The sequence below is a fragment of the Phyllobates terribilis genome, unplaced genomic scaffold, assembly GCF_046119375.1.
Source record: "Phyllobates terribilis strain yellow unplaced genomic scaffold, ASM4611937v1 Scaffold_7__3_contigs__length_470593459, whole genome shotgun sequence".
NCBI lineage: Eukaryota > Metazoa > Chordata > Amphibia > Anura > Dendrobatidae > Phyllobates > Phyllobates terribilis.
In genome coordinates, this window is record NW_027362767.1 from 348,783,403 (window position 1) to 348,804,168 (window position 20,766).

Sequence of the window (20,766 nt, forward strand, 5' to 3'; positions counted from 1 at the left end):
GGTCCTGCTCTTTGTTGACAGGTTGCAGCAGTGATGTCAGAACAACAGAGTATGTGATTCCTGAAGCCAGTCACTGGGCTCGGCTTGTGTTGTCTACATCAGCATTACCACTGAACCCAGTGACTGGCTGCAGCGGTCATGTGGGGATGTAGCTGTGAGATCACTGCTGCAACCTGTCAACAGACACTGGAACATTGGTGTTGTACTGTAGTTCGGCAGGGTAAATAACAATGGAGTTTATTATTTTTAACCTACTGTCAGTAGAAGGCGAGGGAAAACTTAATACCGGAAAACCGCTTTAATTGTGCAGGGTAGCGCATTCCAGAAAACTGGTGCAGCTCGAGAAAAGTCTTGGGAACAGAAGTGGGAGAATTGTATTATGGAGGATTTTATTCACAAATCATCGGTAGAACAGATGTCATCGGTGTGTTGGGGGCCGAGATATAGGGAGGTACAGCAGTATGCGTGCATTATGGGTAAGATGGCTGGATACATATACTCCGGGGTAATTTTTTTTTTTATGGTAGTTAAGATCTGAGCTTGTAGCTTTTTGGCCGCTTGGTAAAAGAAGGGGCTACTACCCATCACAAGTATGTTGTACTAATTCACCAATGCATCACTTGTGCACAGGATAGTTGATAAGTTGCTGATTACTGAGGGGTCCCCCTGCTGGGCAGCAGAGAACGGGGGGGGGGGGGCACTGCAGACGGGATTCTTGGCATCAGCGGGGGTCCGGCTCCCCATACCTGAGTGTAAGGGCCGTGCTGTGCAGTTTACCTAGTCATCACACACAAACTGGGGACTTTCTTGGCACTTGGTACTAGGAGTGAACCAGAAAGTCGGACGTCTGTCTCTGCACAGGGGGGTAAATGGTATAATTACCACGGGGTAGTTCTCAGCGAGGGCGCTGTGAGTGTATGCCGCCCCCAGCCTCTGAGAGCATTAGCTGGGGGTCACCGCTGCAGTCCGTGTAAGGTTTATAGATGAACTAGTGCAGTAATATAGCAGTTGTCCTATAGCTAGAAATGAGCGATAACAATAGAACAAGGCTTGTTCCTGAAGCAAATCATGGAGAAATGTTAATGAAATAACCTCATAAGGCTATGTTGACATGTTGCATTTTTGCTGCGTTTTTTTTTCCGCAGACAGTAAAGAAGCTGCTTAAAAACATGTTTTGCTGCTTTTTTTTTTTTTTTTTTTGCTGCGTTTTTGTCAGGTACATTTGTCTCTTGTGTATGATGATAAAGTTTAGTGCATAAAAAAAAAAAAAATTCAACTTCATCAGGTTTTTGCATTAAAAATGCAGCAGAACCTGATACCTGCATTTTTTTTGCTGCGTTTTTGCACTTGCCATTACTTTCTATGGGTAAAAAAACGCTCCAAAAACTCTGAAAGTGACACGCTGCAGCTTGCAAAAACACATCAGTTTGATAAATGAGTCCGGAAAAAAAAACAACGTGTGCGCATGAGATTTCTGAGGTCTCATAGACTTTGCTGGTACTGTAAAACAGCTTAAAAGTTGCATAAAAAGCGCAACGTGTGAACCTAGCCTAAAAGAGAATCTGTCGCCAGGTTTTTGCTGCCCCCTCTGAGAGAGGCATGATGGGGACAGAAAAACCCCTGGTTTGATTCCACAGCACTGTGTCACGTACAGGGCTGCTTCCTGTAGTTTGGTAAAACAGCTCTGCTAGTCCTTTCAGTGATGAGCTCTGTATAACTCTTGCCCACATCTTTGATGGACAGTTTTCTGTGCATAGGCAGAAAGCTGCCAATTAGTGTTAGAGATGGGGATTTACAGCTCATAGCTATCCAGGACCCCATTTCTGCTGGTTTTCTGGTCCTTTCAGGGATAATATCCTGCTGATGACAGAATTTTATCAAAACCAAAGCAAACAGTAAAGCTGGACATGTACATTAGATGGCTGTCAGCGGAGTGTCGTTTCGGCCTTTTGTTCTGTCTCCGCCATCTTGGAAAACTCTCCTGTATGAGAATAACACATGACAGAGTCGGCTCAATATACTTATCGAAGTACAAGAGAGTCCTTTACAGCCCTTTAAAGGGCGATTCCAATGCATTAAATGTATCGCTTATCCTCTGGATAAGTGTTTGCTAGATCTTGTGGTTTCCACCGCTGGGACTCCCACTGACCACCAGATTGGCAGACTTATTCTTCATGCATGTGACTTATTTGTGCAGGTGCCCCTTCTGCCTTGGGGTGCTTTCACACTGCGCTTAGGCACACGTCCGTTGGTCCCATCGGGGTTTACGTCCGAACCCCTCAGCTAAACGGGATTCAGACTATGCATAGACTATAATGGTGCTGACAGTGAATGTATGCTCAGTGGTGTATTATTTTCGAGCGTGTACACCTACTGGAGGAGGATGCTCAGATGTAGCAGGGGTTCAGACATAAGCCCCTATCCCCTTAGCCACCCGTTCAGTGGCTCCAATGTGAAAGCACCCTTATTTTTTCTGTATGGTAGTGTTGAGGGTGGCGTGGCCCCAGAGTTAACTATATTATTATTATTATTATTATTATTATTATTATTTATGCATTGCTTATATAGCGCCATTAATTACACATCACATTACAGACATCATCATCACTGTCCCCATTGGGGCTCACAATCTACATTCCCTATCCGTATGTCTTTGGACTGTGGGAGGAAACCAGAGAACCCGGAGGAAACCCACACAAACACGGGGAGAACCTACAAACTCCTTGCAGATGTTGTGGTGGGATTTGAGCACTGTAAGGCTAGTGTGCTAACCACTGAGCCACCTTGGACCTTTCTCAAACCTACTAAATGGGCACAGAGCTATGGCTAATAGCATCGTTCTCTCCCCATTCACATCGCTATGTATAAACGTGACTAATGGCGAATAACCTTGGAACATTTTGGTTATTTTAAGGCCGGAGTGTGATAAATACTTACTTCCCGATGCCGGTGTATGTGATACGTTATGTACACAGTCGTTTCCTCATTGACACTCGCTCCTTTACGTGGTTAGGCGCTATCAGAAATAAACCAAATTGTAGCTTTTAACATCCTGCACAGTAAATGTAAGAGGAGAAAAGTTCATTCTTTCTGAAGTAGACGGCGGTCCCGTGTCAGACATGGTTCCTCTGTAGCCCCTCGGTTGTCATTATGGCATGATGAGTGGGGGGATTGTGGACTTTTCCACGTATCCAGCAAAACCTTTCATCAGTTACACGACAAGCACAAGCCTTTGTCAAGAATGACTTAGTGGGAGAGTTTCCTCCATGCTTCTGCTTCTATACGCTCGGTGACAAGTAACTTTCCATTACAGACGCAGCACCACGGAAGCCATAGAAAGAAGCTTGTAAATCCCCACCAATTTCCATCTGTCACTGGTAGTCTGCCTTAAATTAGTAATAAGCTGTGGTAAAGGCGCTTACTGCATAGCAGAGCTGGGGCAGCCATCCCGCCCGTCTCCTGCCCCCCTATTCCAGCTCAGTCGGGGGCCGCACTTTGCTTTGTTGCCATTGATCTGTAGTAAAATCTCTGTCTATGGAGAAATCCTAATTGTCCCGTCAGGAGAACACAGGATTGTACATAGGAGATTGGACCTTGTCTAATAGGAGAAGCCGGGACTTTCTGAAATAGTCTTTTTTTTTTTTTTTTTTTTTTATATAAGTGAATTTTTATTACGTTTTCAAACAATATTACATACAAGAATTACAGCAACAAAAAGAACAAAAAAGTAGTTCAGAATATAGACAGTAAAAATAGCAATAAATATAATTTCCGATAACTAAGACCGTTGCATTATCAGCCAGAACTGAAATGGTCGTAATGAAATATACTGTATGTCCTTGCTTCGTCAGCCAATGCGAGTAGATTGTTCAGAAAGTTTAGGAACACGCCTATGGAGTTTTTCCCCTGTGTAAAATCATGATTCCTTGGTGCCCGTCTGCGGCACGGAGTCAGGACCTGTCAACATGACAATAGCCACGTCACCTACTGAATCTGCTCCATGGGATCTCGTGTAGACAAATGCAGATCATTGAGATCTACCTACGTGTGGATATACGTAAAGCAATTTCCAGCCCACATTTTATTCCAAAAATCAACGCTTTAAATATTCTAATTTTAAAGGGGTTGTACAGGATTAGAAAAACCTACTTCCTTTCTGTAAAAAACAAAACAGCGCCTCCGGTGGTCACAGGTTGTGTGTATTATTGCTTCTCCACTCTATTGAGGTGAATTGGACCTGATACAACCACGGACGGGAATGGCACAATTTTTAGAAGAAAAAAAGATGGTCTTCCAATATCTGTAAACTAATTTAAGAATTATTTTAAGGAACGTATCATTTCCTTTATCAACTATCACGTTTATAAAATGTGGGTGATTCTGGGGTGTCCTCCTGCTCCACTCTACTGGGTGATTCTGGGGTGTCCTCCTGCTCCACTCTACTGGGTGATTCTGGGGTGTCCTTCTGCTCCACTCTACTGGGTGATTCTGGGGTGTCCTCCTGCTCTACTCTACTGGGTGATTCTGGGGTGTCCTCCTGCTCTACTCTACTGGGTGATTCTGGGGTGTCCTCCTGCTCTACTCTACTGGGTGATTCTGGGGTGTCCTTCTGCTCCACTCTACTGGGTGATTCTGGGGTGTCCTTCTGCTCCACTCTACTGGGTGATTCTGGGGTGTCCTTCTGCTCCACTCTACTGGGTGATTCTGGGGTGTCCTTCTGCTCCACTCTACTGGGTGATTCTGGGGTGTCCTTCTGCTCCACTCTACTGGGTGATTCTGGGGTGTCCTCCTGCTCCACTCTATTGGGTGATCTGGGGTGTCCTTCTGCTCCACTCTATTGGGTGATTCTGGGGTGTCCTTCTGCTCCACTCTACTGGGTGATTCTGGGGTGTCCTCCTGCTCCACTCTACTGGGTGATTCTGGATTGTCCTCCTGCTCCGCTCTACTGGGTGATTCTGGGGTGTCCTTCTGCTCCGCTCTACTGGGTGATTCTGGGGTGTCCTCCTGCTCTACTCTACTGGGTGATTCTGGGGTGTCCTCCTGCTCCACTCTACTGGGTGATTCTGGGGTGTCCTCCTGCTCCACTCTACTGGGTGATTCTGGGGTGTTCTCCTGCTCCACTCTAAAGGGGGATTCTGGGGTGTCCTCCTGCTCCACTCTACTGGGGGATTCTGGGGTGTCCTTCTGCTCCGCTCTACTGGGTGATTCTGGGGTGTCCTCCTGCTCCGCTCTACTGGGTGATTCTATGGTGTGTCCTCCTGCTCCGCTCTACTGGGTGATTCTGGGGTGTCCTCCTGCTCCGCTCTACTGGGTGATTCTGGGGTGTCCTTCTGCTCCGCTCTACTGGGTGATTCTGGGGTGTCCTCCTGCTCCGCTCTACTGGGTGATTCTGGGGTGTCCTCCTGCTCCGCTCTACTGGGTGATTCTGGGGTGTCCTCCTGCTCCGCTCTACTGGGTGATTCTGGGGTGTCCTCCTGCTCTACTCTACTGGGTGATTCTGGGGTGTCCTCCTGCTCCACTCTACTGGGTGATTCTGGGGTGTTCTCCTGCTCCACTCTACTGGGTGATTCTGGGGTGTTCTCCTGCTCCACTCTAAAGGGGGATTCTGGGGTGTCCTTCTGCTCCACTCTACTGGGTGATTCTGGGGTGTCCTCCTGCTCCACTCTACTGGGTGATTCTGGGGTGTCCTCCTGCTCCACTCTACTGGGTGATTCTGGGGTGTCCTCCTGCTCCACTCTACTGGGTGATTCTGGGGTGTCCTCCTGCTCCACTCTACTGGGTGATTCTGGGGTGTCCTCCTGCTCTACTCTACTGGGTGATTCTGGGGTGTCCTCCTGCTCCACTCTACTGGGTGATTCTGGGGTGTTCTCCTGCTCCACTCTAAAGGGGGATTCTGGGGTGTCCTCCTGCTCCACTCTACTGGGGGATTCTGGGGTGTCCTTCTGCTCCGCTCTACTGGGTGATTCTGGGGTGTCCTCCTGCTCCGCTCTACTGGGTGATTCTATGGTGTCCTCCTGCTCCGCTCTACTGGGTGATTCTGGGGTGTCCTCCTGCTCCGCTCTACTGGGTGATTCTGGGGTGTCCTTCTGCTCCGCTCTACTGGGTGATTCTGGGGTGTCCTCCTGCTCCGCTCTACTGGGTGATTCTGGGGTGTCCTCCTGCTCCGCTCTACTGGGTGATTCTGGGGTGTCCTCCTGCTCCGCTCTACTGGGTGATTCTGGGGTGTCCTCCTGCTCCGCTCTACTGGGTGATTCTGGGGTGTCCTCCTGCTCTACTCTACTGGGTGATTCTGGGGTGTCCTCCTGCTCCACTCTACTGGGTGATTCTGGGGTGTTCTCCTGCTCCACTCTAAAGGGGGATTCTGGGGTGTCCATCTGCTCCACTCTACTGGGTGATTCTGGGGTGTCCTTCTGCTCCACTCTACTGGGTGATTCTGGGGTGTCCTCCTGCTCCACTCTACTGGGTGATTCTGGGGTGTCCTCCTGCTCCACTCTACTGGGTGATTCTGGGGTGTCCTTCTGCTCTACTCTACTGGGTGATTCTGGGGTGTCCTCCTGCTCCACTCTACTGGGTGATTCTGGGGTGTCCTCCTGCTCCACTCTACTCTGCTGCCAGTGGATTTATCCCAAGTGCAGGCCAACTTGGTTTCCACCCTTCGCAGCCATGGTTTTTAGTGGTCGGCACTTGTGGTTGCTTTCCCAGACCATGTAGTTGGGGGTGCACCTAGGGAGTACGAGGGGCTGGTGATCTGGATGGACCCATTCTCTATGATATAGGCGGACACACCAATTTCTAAATAGCTTGACACTTCTACAATCCGTCTCCGTACAAGGACACTAGGTGAATGCCAACTTACTTTTAAAAATAGAGTTGAGACAAGTGTTGCTTGATATTTCCCAACAGCCTATTAAAAAAAAAAAAAAATCTTTGTTTTAGTATTCCTGCAGAAATAAAAGGATCAGATAAACATGGGATTTCCTAAATGGATCCTCTCCAGTAATTCCCCTACACCGCATCTTGTCTTCCCGAGTAGACCACAGCCTGTGACCATGTGTGACGGAGCTCGCTGCTCCCCCCGTCCTGTAGGACATATGGATGTAATGATACTGGGGGTTCTGTCGAGGTTTGGAGATGATGACATGGACTCATGTTATATTTTTTCTTGTATTTGACAGTGTCCTGGAGAAGAAAATCGTGTAGGAACCCGGACTGTGTATGTTGGACATCGGCCAACTTCAGAAACAGATTCTTATATCGCGCCCAAATTCTGTGATAACAGGATTGTCTCATCAAAGGTTGGAAAGCTTCTTACATTACATAAGCTGCTTCAGGTTTTTTTTTCCCCAGCAATTGCTTTTTTTGGAAAGTGTATGTATGTATCAGGCTGCAATCTTCATTAATTTCTTAATTTTCTGACTCCTGATATGCAGTTTGCAGCCTGATCAGAGTTTCAGGTTTTTCTCTTGTGGGATTTTCTCTCTCAGTAATATAGGCAAGATGTGAGCTCTGTGTATAGCCAGGGTGCTGCTGCCTTCATTTGTTAATAGAACACAACTTGTTCCAATACTGCACTTATTGCCTCATCATGTGCTCTCCTCCTTTTCTATAACTTGATTTCTCTGCCCTCCCTGAGTCTGCAGATGCTTTCCTTTTTTCTCCACACTGTGGAACTCCTGTGTACAACCCCTTCCTTGCTGCTATCTCCATCACTGAGAGAAGGAAGGAGGAAGGCAGAGCGCTCTGATAGATTTGTAACATGACTTAACTTGACTTAGACATTTTTAATGACTGCTATTTAGAAGTTTGATTAACTTTACATGGCTGTTTAATCAGTGAATGTTGACTGCGTCAAGTTCACACTTTTAGGCTATGTGCTCATGTGGCAGAAAATTTCCACTCTGGATTTAGCTGAGAATCTGTGACAAATTCTAAATTTTCACAATTAGGCCATGGCCCCACTATCCCTATTCGGGCAGTATTTTTTCTCAGGAGTGGGAGCCAAAACCAGGAGTGGGTGATGAATGCAGAATTGGTGACTTGTTTCTATTATACCTTTTCTCTGATGTCAGCAGGTTTTGCTATGTAATCTGAAAGCAGCATGATGTAGGACCAGAGACCTTGATTCCAGGGATGTGTCACTTACTAGGCTGTGTTTTGCTGTTTCAATAAAATCAGTGTTTTATCAGCAGGAGATTATCACTAGAGGACTAGGTGTCCAGTGCCTCCTGGTCCAACCACACTCCCACCAATATACAATGTACACAGAAACCAGCCAATCAGTGGTGTGGGCGGAGTTATACACAGCTCCGCATTCCGAGCTCTGCTACATCTGCAGCAGATAAAACTGGGATTCAATCACAACTGCTCCGGCCAGTAACCTAAGTGATACATCGCTGGAATCAGGGTCTCTGTCCCTACATCATGCTGCTGTCAGATTACACAGCAAAAACCTGTTGACAGATTCTCCTGGTGTGTGGCATTTGAGGAGGATCTGTTGGCTGTCATGCCTAGTCTAGTAAATACTCAGGCTAGGTTCTCAGTCGGAGGCTTCTCGTCCATGCAGTGCATCTGTATATATGGATGCACAGCTGCGATCCCCCCGATCCGATCTCCTGAGCATATATTGCATAATCAGATCTCTCCTATTGAGGGAGGTACTCCAATCCTCAGAATAAGCGGTGCCTGAAATCTGCCCATGAGTCTGAATTACCGAGCTGCTTATTGATTGCTTATCCATGCGATAACTGAATTTGTATTGAACTTTGCGTTTTACAGGAAGATCCTTTAGTGTTTTTGCTCAGACCAAACAATTTATACCTACTGATTACAGAGAGATGAGTTTCTGTATACTACCTACAGAGCAATGGGTGTATATATACTATATACAGAGGGATGACTCTGGTAGTACTTTATGGCTTTACAGAAACTAAACCCATAAAAGCCTGGAGCCAGCAGTGATATTTTACGAGGTGCGGCGTCCTGTGGGGCCGGGATCCTCCTGCAAATCGTTTATTCATCAGCTAAATACTTCTCGCGTAATGACCTGATCTGAGATAATGAGGCTCAGCCCGGTGTATTCTTGGGTCACTGATCCTAAACTGGGTCAGCATTGAATTGCTGGACTATGTGCACTCGTTTGTTTTTTGCTACAGAAAAATCTGCTGCGAATACTCGTTAGGGTCTGTTCACACTTGGTATTTTTGCTGCCTTTTGCCATTGGTTATCCTGTGTGTATTTGCCACGAAAAAAAAAAAGCCGCCTTTTACAGTACCATCAAAGTTGAGTAGATTTCTAAAACCTCGTGGACTTGCAGATTTGTCAGTCATGTCAATTCCTTCAGCGTTTTTGCAGCGTTTTTCTCCCGTTCTAATGGATGACAAGAACCTGCATCAAAAACACACGTGTTTTTTATGTATAGTTTTTCCTGCCAAAGGATACGTTTTTGTTGCAGGAATGTCTACAGCAAAAACTTAGTGTGCACGTACCCTTACAGGATATGGGCACCTTGTGGTGTCATTATTTTTTTCTTAAATGCATGTATTTTGAGTTCAAATAATCTTTTTGCAATTGAGTTTCATAATTTTTTTTTTACCCTGTTTGGTTCCGGCTCTTTGTTGCACTAAGCATTGCCAGCTGCATAATGAGCTAGCTGAGAATCCATCAGTGAGCTTTTTCTCACAGGTTAAATTGTAACTTTTTTTTTTATTCTGAGCTTCATCCCAAAAACTTGGACAATTTTTTTTTTCTAATTTTCATCACATTGGCATCCATGTGTCCATCCATTTGTGACATGTGTCCGATCCGTTTTCATAAAGTTACATTAAAATATGTTCATGATGATTACACACCGTTTCCTAGACTTATAATAGAAATGTAAAAACCGGATGCCGCTCTCTGATGGTCCGTGTAGAATCCTACTTTTTTTGTTTTTTTTCTAACCCATAGACTTAAATGTGTGAATCTCGCCTATAACTTGGCAGAAAGTAGTGTATACTGTTTTTTTTTTTTTTTTTTTTTTCCGAATTTAGGAAAAAACAAAACATCTGAACAGCACGTATTGACTATCATGGGTCAGTGTGATATCTGATTTATACTCTCCTCTGCATGAGCCCTTAATATTATCATAAATCAGCACAAATAAGCTAATTAAAAGACAGGTAGAATGTTACAAAGTCCTTCTCAGAACGAGCTCACTGATAGTTTCTCAGTTTAATCATTATACAGCCAGCAATGTTCACGAAAACAAAGAGCCTAAAAAACTCAAACTGTGCAAAATTTTTAAGGAAGCCCAGTTGCAAAATAATGAGTTTATCAAAAAATACACCATTTAAATAGAAAAACCAATTGTTCCTGAAGGTGTCCATGTCTTATACCGTTTTTCTGCCATGTCAGCTGTACATTTAATTTAGGGTAAATTAAGAACAGACCTAAACAGGAAAGCATCTGTGTTGTCCCCATAGTGTTGTCCGCACTCATCCCGTGCCAGGTAACCCGATGACCTAATACAAAGTTTATTTTTCGGGAACGTTTTTGACTTTGCCAAATATTGATTTTCCCGGAACGTAGGATGTTTTTTCTTTTTTTTTTTTTTTTCTTTTCATGTTCCAATAAACATTGTCCAGGTAGAGGAAACGTGTGATCTCTTTATTTAGGGATATATGTTCCCTCTGTTCTGCAGAGCCCAGGACATTAATATGGAGAGTTCTGCTCCGGGAAGCGGACGGTATAATGCACTCCTTGTGCTATAGGAAGCCTTAGAATAGGATTTATACATAATTAACCTTGTGTCTACCAGACATGATGAATCATTTGCGTTGCCTCTTATTACTAGATGGGAGCATTACAAAGACACAATGGGCTCGCGGCAGACGCTCGTCTCCGCAGCTTTTACTGCATTGTGTCCTAGAGAAGGTTGGCGGCAGAGAAGACAAAACCGCCTGTGAATTATGATAGGAAAACCTCAAGACTAACTATTCCTGGCCTGATTACTAGTAATTTCTAGAATTATTGATCAGCTGGATGAACGTTTCGATGAACTTTCTGAAAAGTGGTAAATTGTAACCATTTTTTTTTTTTTTCAAATTCCTGGCATCTCTTCTTCTTCAAATTACCCAGTACGATAAAGTTCTTCTCATTGACAAAATAATAGTGTGTCTTCCAGTAAAGGGGTTGATTTTTTTTTTCACCTGTCATCAATATGTGGACCACTGAAGTCAATAAAATTTGAATAGATTTGTTGTGCCCCCAATTTGAATAGATTGATGTAGGGTTTCGTTCTATTCATTGTCTATGAAACTTAATGTAATCTCCATCAGTCCAATAGACAATGAATAAAGTGACTCTGAGCATGTGCGACCACCGCTTTTTTCAAACAGGGGACAGATGACCCCTATTCTTGTCAAAGATGGGGTTTACAGTGGTGGGATTCCCCGGAGACCTACAGTGAGTATGAAAGCTCAGCTCTTTCTGTGGGTCCCACAGATATTGATTAAAACAGTAGGGAATATGCTTGACTGCTGTTCCACTTAGGTTCCTTATTCTGACTCCATAACTAGGCTGCAAGTGTAGGGCGCTTGAGACACCATTTCTAGGCTGCCTCAGTCTAAAACCAGTACTCCCACGTAGATAAATCATTCAATAGCTTGAACTCAACTGCAGGAGGCACATATGAAGATTCTAGAAGAAGTACTCCCACGTAGATAAATCATTAGATAGCTTGAACTCGACTGCAGGAGGCACATATGAAGATTCTAGAAGAAGTACTCCCACGTAGATAAATCATTAGATAGCTTAGACTCGACTGCAGGAGGCATGTATGAAGATTCTATAAGAAGTACTACTCACACATAGATAAATCATTAGATAGCTTGAACTCGACTGCAGGAGGCATGTATGAAGATTCTAGAAGAAGTACTCCCACGTAGATAAATCATTAGATAGCTTAGCCTTGACTGCAGAAGGCATATGAAGATTCTAGAAGTACTACTCACACATAGATAAATCATTAGATAGCTTGAACTCGACTGCAGGAGGCACGTATGAAGCTCATAGAAGAAGTACTCACACATAGATAAATCATTCGATAGCTTGAACTCGACTGCAGGAGGCATGTATGAAGATTCTAGAAGAAGTACTCCCACGTAGATAAATCATTAGATAGCTTAGCCTTGACTGCAGAAGGCATATGAAGATTCTAGAAGTACTACTCACACATAGATAAATCATTAGATAGCTTGAACTCGACTGCAGGAGGCACGTATGAAGCTCATAGAAGAAGTACTCACACGTAGATAAATCATTCGATAGCTTGAACTCGACTGCAGGAGGCACATATGAAGATTCTAGAAGAAGTACTCCCACGTAGATAAATCATTAGATAGCTTAGACTCGACTGCAGGAGGCATGTATGAAGATTCTATAAGAAGTACTACTCACACATAGATAAATCATTAGATAGCTTGAACTCGACTGCAGGAGGCATGTATGAAGATTCTAGAAGAAGTACTCCCACGTAGATAAATCATTAGATAGCTTAGCCTTGACTGCAGAAGGCATATGAAGATTCTAGAAGTACTACTCACACATAGATAAATCATTAGATAGCTTGAACTCGACTGCAGGAGGCACGTATGAAGCTCATAGAAGAAGTACTCACACATAGATAAATCATTCGATAGCTTGAACTCGACTGCAGGAGGCATGTATGAAGATTCTAGAAGAAGTACTCCCACGTAGATAAATCATTAGATAGCTTAGCCTTGACTGCAGAAGGCATATGAAGATTCTAGAAGTACTACTCACACATAGATAAATCATTAGATAGCTTGAACTCGACTGCAGGAGGCACGTATGAAGCTCATAGAAGAAGTACTCACACGTAGATAAATCATTCGATAGCTTGAACTCGACTGCAGGAGGCATGTATGAAGATTCTAGAAGAAGTACTCCCACGTAGATAAATCATTAGATAGCTTAGCCTTGACTGCAGAAGGCATATGAAGATTCTAGAAGTACTACTCACACATAGATAAATCATTTGATAGCTTGAACTCGACTGCAGGAGGCACGTATGAAGCTCATAGAAGAAGTACTCCCACGTAGATAAATCATTAGATAGCTTAGGCTTGACTGCAGAAGGCATATGAAGATTCTAGAAGTACTACTCACACATAGATAAATCATTAGATAGCTTGAACTCGACTGCAGGAGGCACGTATGAAGATTCTAGCATAAGTTTAATTTTCCAGCTGTATTCTTGTAGTTATGCATAAATACAGTAGGTAAAAAAAGACTTTTTGAAAACAGGGCTGCAAACACAAGCGCTTCTAAGATGGCTTTGGGGCTGCTGACTCCTCGTCTACTGGTTTCGGCCAGGTGTACAGCACACATGACCCAGCAAGTATGAGTAGATGAGACTTCACAGGCCCTTCTCATCTCCTGACACAATGAGTGGAGCCAGAACACCCTTTTTGACACAGACATGTCAGGAGAGGTGTGGGGCCATCTTGGCCCTTTTATTTTCCTTATATGTGCTGCTGTTTGTCATTAGTTTGTGTGTGAGACTAAAGCATCTGAGAAATGTCCATTACTGTCTTAGGAGAAGCTCGTCTTGGTGGGGCCGGCACTGGATAAACGCAGGGCCACAAGCAGAAGGGTGCTGATGTGTGGGCCTTCATGGGGCCGCATGGTTTACATGTACAGCCAGTATTACTTGGCTCATCTCTGTGATGGATGAAGTAGAGCGTGGGATGAGAGCTTTGCTCTTCTGAGGAGCCGTCTATAGAAGCCGAGTGCATTAGCTGTCAGTATAGATGTAATGGTAGATGTCCATCATCTGCGGAGGTCTGCATGCAGGCTACGCCCGGCTGACGTCTCCGATGGCACAAGTACTATCACCCTGCGCGTTTATCACAGGGCACATTCCACACGGGCACTCTGCCCTGAGGCCGAATTAAGAGACCATCAAATATGTATAATAGTCACTGATGGACGGTCAAAGACAGAACATGAAAGCTGTCACCGCTTCTGTCTGCACAGAAAGGTCTGCGGAGAAGAATACTCCTCCTGAGGCCGGACCGTTCTTACTTTCTGCTTTAAAGGGAACCTGTCAGCAGTTTTGTCATAGAACAACCAAAACTATGACATTATTCAGCGCCTGTGCTGCCCTCCATAAAACTGGTAACAGGTTCCCTTTAAAGGAAAAGACCAACCCTATCTATTTTCATAGAAACATCTGAGCATGCTCAAATCTGGGCAAAGGTCATTGTGAATGAAGGGGGAGGAGGGGGGCTGTGACATCACTTATTGTGAATGGTGGATCCTATGTTTACTGTATATAGAGATTTTATCAGTCATTACATAGGAGGAGGAGGATGTGAGCTGTGACATCACCTATTGCGGATAATGGTTATCTACAGCAAAAAGTGGTGTTGTGTCATAACACAGGACTGACCATTCACAATAGATTATGTCACAGCTCACCTCCTCCTCCTGTACAATCTGCTGAATATAGAAGTTTATACCTAGCATTCTAATCCTTTCTGTGGTGATAATGAGACACCTGAAAAGTGTCTGGACAGAACAGATGTGTGAATCTTGTATTCGACCTAGTGGCCAGTGTAAAAATATATATATTTTTTATTTAATATAAAAACCTGATTTAACCAATAGGTCACCACTTTCTTATGACTCACTCCATATAAAACTCTGCACTGTGCCCTACGACATTTGGTGTATTTTGTGCATAGCGTCATATATGTTCAGCATAAAATGCATGGTCCTTCCATGGGTGCAGCAATATTTAGGAACTGCATTGTAACCGGTATCTTTATAAGAACAAAGTTCTGGAGATCCATTAATATCAGGGAATCGTGGCAATTCCCAATGTACACCCCTACACAGAGAAACAATGGGGGATAAAAAGTGTTTATTCACCACTGATCTAGACGTCTAGTCCTGTCTATACCGTCATGTCTCCAAATGGTCAATGGTCTCTGATCCTGTAGGTGCATCTGCTAATGTAGGGGCCGCACCAGAGTGTTACACAGGTAGGAGAAGGGGCGAGGATTTTACGCTTATTTCTGGAAACCCTTTACACTGCCTATAGACATTAAATATTTCTCAACGTGATGATTGTTATTACTCAATTGTGAGTTGATATTTGGTTCTATATCTTGTAACCTTTGAACAAAAATGACATTTCTTCCTCTTCTCTGTTTGCAGTACACAGTGTGGAACTTCATCCCTAAAAATCTGTTTGAGCAGTTTAGAAGAATTGCAAATTTTTATTTTCTCATCATTTTTTTGGTTCAGGTAAGTTAGAAATTACATTTGCAGTTTTTTTTTACTTACACTAATGAGAACCCACCAGCTCCGATTTGTTGGGGAGGTGGGGGAGATCTTTCCTGGATGTTTCATCCATCAATTTCTACTCTGCTTCCATTAGTATGAGCATTCAGATAGGGATACAGAGAGGACAGCAATTGGCAAATCAGGTGTCCCAAAAAACCACAATAAGGAGAATTTATTAAGGCTGGCATTTCATATGCTGTCCCAAATTAGTGTAAATCCGCCCGTGCACTTTAGGTAGCTGTCAGCCGAACAATGGTTTGGCCGACAGCGGTCTCCTCTGGCTCTCCCCTATACAGGAGCCTTCAGCTGACTGAGCATTGGGTTCTCTATGGCGTATAAGGGGTAACGTCTCTCCTTGTGGGGAGTGACACTCCAGTGTAAGGAGACTTATAGGCCATGCAGTGCTCCTGTGGGAAATTATAAATGATAATTGTCTGTGTTCTCTATCACTGAGCATATCTCTGGCAGCTGATCCCTTAGAGAAGAAAAGGATCGACAGTCTTAAATTGGGGGTACTCAAGAAGCCCCCATACACATTAGACTGTCACCTGAACCGGTCAAAATCAGCAGGTTCAGACAACATTAGTCTAATGTGTATAGGTGCCTTAAGAATTAAGATGTACCATATTGATTAGCAGAGGTACACGCGTGCTAATATATTTGGGTCATTTTTGCATGTCCATATGATAGGCCTGCTATTAATTTCTATGTACGAAATTTATTTTAAAGCAATTTCTAGTAAATTTCGCGGACTCCATCCCATACATTTCTTACACTTTTTTTGAAATGTGAAAAACTCCAGAGGTGAAATGTTGTGTGCCGCAACACTGTTAAAAGACAAAACACAGACCTTGATAAACTTACCCCCTTGTTTTTGACAGTAATACAATAGGGCAATACATGTATTACATTTCCAAAAATTATTGACCAAATGGGCAAGCCGGCAAATGTGTATGGTCGTCATTGTAGACTTGGCTTCTTGTGGAGAAGACATCCATGTTGTTCTTCCCTTTGTCTTCCCCGGTACCATTCCTCTTCTTTCTGTCTATGGTCTTTAGAAAATGACTAAATTATAAGGAAAGGAGCTGTTGTCTTGGGGTTTACATTGCGTCAGATTTTCTTTGTGATATAAATTCTCCACTATTAGAATATATCTGAGGCTGCTTTACAGCAGGTGTAATAAGGTGGCAGATCTGAGCTGCGGACTAGAGGAGTGCTGAGCTCCTATTAGCATACTCTTATAATCTCGGGCGCTGTGGTGGTGTAATTCATGATGCATACATTCCCATGAACTGTCTAATCTGAACTAATTCACAGTAATTCTCCTGTGTGCAACTACAACACACCACAAATCTGTTTTCCCAGCTTTACTAGGGAATGCAGCAAATAGTTCTTTACATGAAACCTAGTTATTATTTTAAAGAGGTTGTCTACTTTTTTTTTTTTTTTTTTATTTATATGCACACTAAAAATAATAAAATCAGTGCTACCTACCTTCTGCTGCTCCAGCACTTCCTCTCCGACCCTGCCTCTGGTCCTTCTTGACATTGCTGCAGCACGTGAACGTGCAGCCAGTCGCTGGACTCTGTGGTCTCTCACCATCTACCTGGACATCACCGCTGAGCCCAGTGATTGGCTGCAGTGGTGACATACCTTTTTTGTGACAGCCTTTTCAGCAAAGACTGGGAGGCCGGGTCGGAGAGGAAGTGCTGGAGCAGCAGGGATTAGTAAGGCTGATTCTGGATTCTGTTTTTCGTATGGTTTACTCAGTTAACAAAATAAATAATAAAAGTGGAAACCCCATTTACTTTGCACCTTTTCTGCAATATTTTTATTAATGCCATGCTGTTATAGCAGTTTCGTATTCCATACATGCACATGAATCTAGAACCAGGTGCTGGGGTATGCTTGTTCTGTAGATCCTTAGGGGTACCAGGTGCCTGACCCCCAGCAGTCTCATTAGGACATGTCTTATTGACTTGTAGTATATTTCCTTGATGGGTAGAGTATTTTATCGCTGCCTCTCAGTATGGCAGCAATGAATCTGCTGTGAATTGGAATGGTGTTGATTGCAATCTGCTAATTAATCTTAGCGCTTACACTGTAACACTGACAACTAATTTCTGGCGTCGACAGATGCTGACTTCACGCTTTACTTTATGGCCTACATAAAGCATTGTGAGTTTAGCCAATATTTTTTATTTATTTTTTTTAATTCTGTGAAACATGAACTGATTAAATAGCGTAGTTAAGTTTAGAAGTATCTGACTGCGATTTTTTATAATAGCATCCATTATTCTATCAACAACAAATTCCGTAACGGTGCACAGTAATTTTAGTCCCAGCACATGAGGTATTCACACTTTAGGACCACCGCTCGTGGACAGGGACATACTTAGTTTATTTGCAGAATCTGGGATTAAATTATGACAAAAGGCTAGGTTCACACTTAAAGGGACTCTTTCAGCACAGAATGACTGTTCAAACCAAGCACAGATGCTCGGTGCATCAAGGCGTGGCCAATTATTTAAGTGCACCTTCTCACCTACTCGTTTTCCATCCATCTCGGCTGTGTGCCCACGATGCGTTTTTCAAGCATTTACGCTGCACAAACTGGTCTCCAATGCAATTCCGCACTTTCAATGCCCATGCTGCGTATTTTTCCGCAGCGTTTATGCTGCGCTCAAAAATCCGCAGCATGTCCATTAATTTTGCGGACACAGAGCGTAATCGCCGCCATTGACTTGCATTAGAACGCGCCCATTCCGCAAGACTGCATCTGTACTTGCGTAATTGGCGAGTTCTAATGTGCGGATGGTACCCAGGTCTGGAGGAGAGGAGAGTCTCCTCCAGACCCGGGTACCATAGAATCTGTAAAAAAAAGAATTTAAAATAAAAAAGTTTATACTCGCCTTCCGATGTCCTCCCGGTGTTTTGTCCACGCCGTCCGGTGTCTTGCAATGCTCGCGCTGTTGTGAAGGACCTGCCATGACGTCACTGAGTCATGTGACCCATCACATGACTCAATGACGTCACCGGAGGTCCTTCACACCACCGCGAGCAGTGCAAGAGACCGGACGCAGCAGAGATGACATCGGGAAGACACCGGAAGGTGAGTATAATTTTTTTTTTTTTTACCATTCTTATTCTTTTTTTTAAAACTATTACTTGGTCACACTATGTAAATCCATGCCGTATGCATGGATTTATATAGTGTGAACAAGTTGTCAAGCACTTTTCCAAGTGATGCTCAAAATCGCTTGGAAAACTGCTTGAAAAAAACGCTTCTCTCTGGCAGAAAAAACGCATGTAAATCTGCAAGTGTTTTTTTCTGTCAGAGAGAGGCAAAAACGCTCTACATCAAATCTGCTATGTGGGCACATAGCCGAATAGTTCTGATCTAGTACCATGGACCTGTTTTGTATTGCAATTATTCAGGCTTGCCTCTATTGATTGTATGCAATTATAACTTCCATCTACGTATATTATTGTGTCTAGGGTCACATTTCTGGTTTGCTGTGTTTCTGGCTTGCATAATCCTCTAGAACAATGACATTATTGTTTTCTCCCCCACAGGCGATTGTTGATACACCAACAAGCCCAGTAACAAGTGGCCTTCCTCTTTTCTTTGTCATCACAGTTACTGCTATCAAACAGGTAAGAGGCCTGACACTGCCAGATATTGCAGCTGCAAGAAAGGGTTCACTTACACTGCCAGATGCACAATAGTAAATGACCCCGGGATGGCAACATGCTTGGTGGTCATGTACTAGCCGATTGACTCAGGCCGACCATGCTTCAGATGGGCAATGAATGATCTGTAATAATACATGGTTTGGTGGCTGCCATTGTTCTCAGTAGCACAGTCTTGTTTACACAGGTCGATGCGCTGCTGAGAACGATGATCTTTTGTACTTTCCCAGAAATGACTGGTCACGATAATCGCTCAGAGTAAATTGACCCTACTACTCATTGTGCAGGACTTTATAGTGATTACCCAGAAACACAGGCAGCAGATGAAATGATGAACTTCTAACCACAAAACCAGGGCGTCCCTATATGCTGAGGAGACTTTCGGTTTTAAAGACCACATAAATCTGGAATCACGCACGCCATTTCTAGAAGTGTTGTTTATTTTTTTGTTTGTTTGTTTTTTACCTAAAGCCCCAAGCAGTTTCATAAGTTATGAAATAAGTAAAAAGGAGGGGCTTACACTTCTCCCCCATATCTGGTTTTGACTCAATTTGCATCATAATCTGCCCCTCCAAAAAAATGTTTGTGAGACTCCAGCTTAAAGCTTGTGCGCATTTGGTCAGTCTCCATATTTTGTTTTCAACTTGTGATGTCCGCGTCCCTCCATGAGACCCGCTGGTGACGATTTGCTGCATTGTTTGCCTTAGGGCTATGAAGACTGGCTTCGTCATCGGGCAGACAATGAAGTCAATAAGAGCACAGTGTACATCATTGAAAACTCTAAGCGAGTCAAGAAAGAGAGCGAGAAGATCAAGGTATTCAACATGTCTGATTGCTGTACAGTTAGTGTCCAGGCACAATTACCTGCTGCTTTAAAAGGAATATGTTATCGGGAAATGACCTATTGATTAATGTTATAATTTATCTTAAAGGGATGTGTAGCTGGATAATAATGCCCCTAGATGGGTTTAAAAATGAAATTTAATACAACTTACTAATTTAGTTTGATGCTACAGTAGCAGACTGGGTAAAAATAAGCATGTCCGCTATTGATCTGGAAGCAAGGTGCCATCAGTAGAATAGAAGGACAGCATCCAAACTTGAGTGAAGTAAAAAATCTTCTTTTTATTCTGCCAAATTCAGTGCAACATTTCCACAATCCCAGTCTTTATCAAACATGATAAACTTACTCAAGTTTTGGATGCTGTCCTTCTATTACACTGATGATTAATTTATCCAAGTGAGCTCCTTGGAGACCAGGACTCTTCATCCGTGTGAATATGATGAGCTGGTTCCTGGAAGTCCTGATAGAGTGCTGCGGTTAACTTTTTACTTCAATTTTCTGGAAGCAAGTTACCGTCACAGGGAACAGACAACTTGCCGACGAGCCAGAAGGGGTTGTGATTTTGGAGGATGATACTGCAGCTAAATTGAATTTTTTTTTTTTTTCATTTATAACTGAAGACTGGCTTTAAAGGGCTTTTCCCATAAACAATATTTATCACCTATTTGCAGGATAAATTATAAATGTCTGATTGTTTGCCTTTGACTGCTGAGAACTCCACTGACGGTCAGAATGTTGGGTGGTGGGATTGAAATGCTACTGAGCTTGTGAAACAATTGTTTTTTTTTAAAGGGGTTGTCTGGCCTTGGGTCTGCAGTCACTTTTTCGTATGCTCTCCTCGCTGCAAGGATTCTCCAGTGCCGGCACCAGGAGCAGGC

At 43.6% G+C, this 20,766-nt stretch overlaps 1 protein-coding gene across 4 annotated transcripts in view; it reads left to right on the plus strand.

Annotated features, from left to right (window-relative positions):
• The window catches only part of ATP11C (ATPase phospholipid transporting 11C (ATP11C blood group)), a 137,979-nt gene that overhangs the window by 42,006 nt on the left and 75,207 nt on the right, over positions 1-20,766 (plus strand). For all 4 annotated transcript variants that reach the window (XM_073641242.1, XM_073641241.1, XM_073641243.1 and 1 more), the window contains exons 2-5: positions 7,176-7,295; positions 15,223-15,312; positions 18,928-19,008; positions 19,752-19,859. In XM_073641242.1, the coding sequence (XP_073497343.1) occupies positions 7,176-7,295; positions 15,223-15,312; positions 18,928-19,008; positions 19,752-19,859 (399 nt within the window). The remainder of the gene's footprint in view (positions 1-7,175; positions 7,296-15,222; positions 15,313-18,927; positions 19,009-19,751; positions 19,860-20,766) is intronic.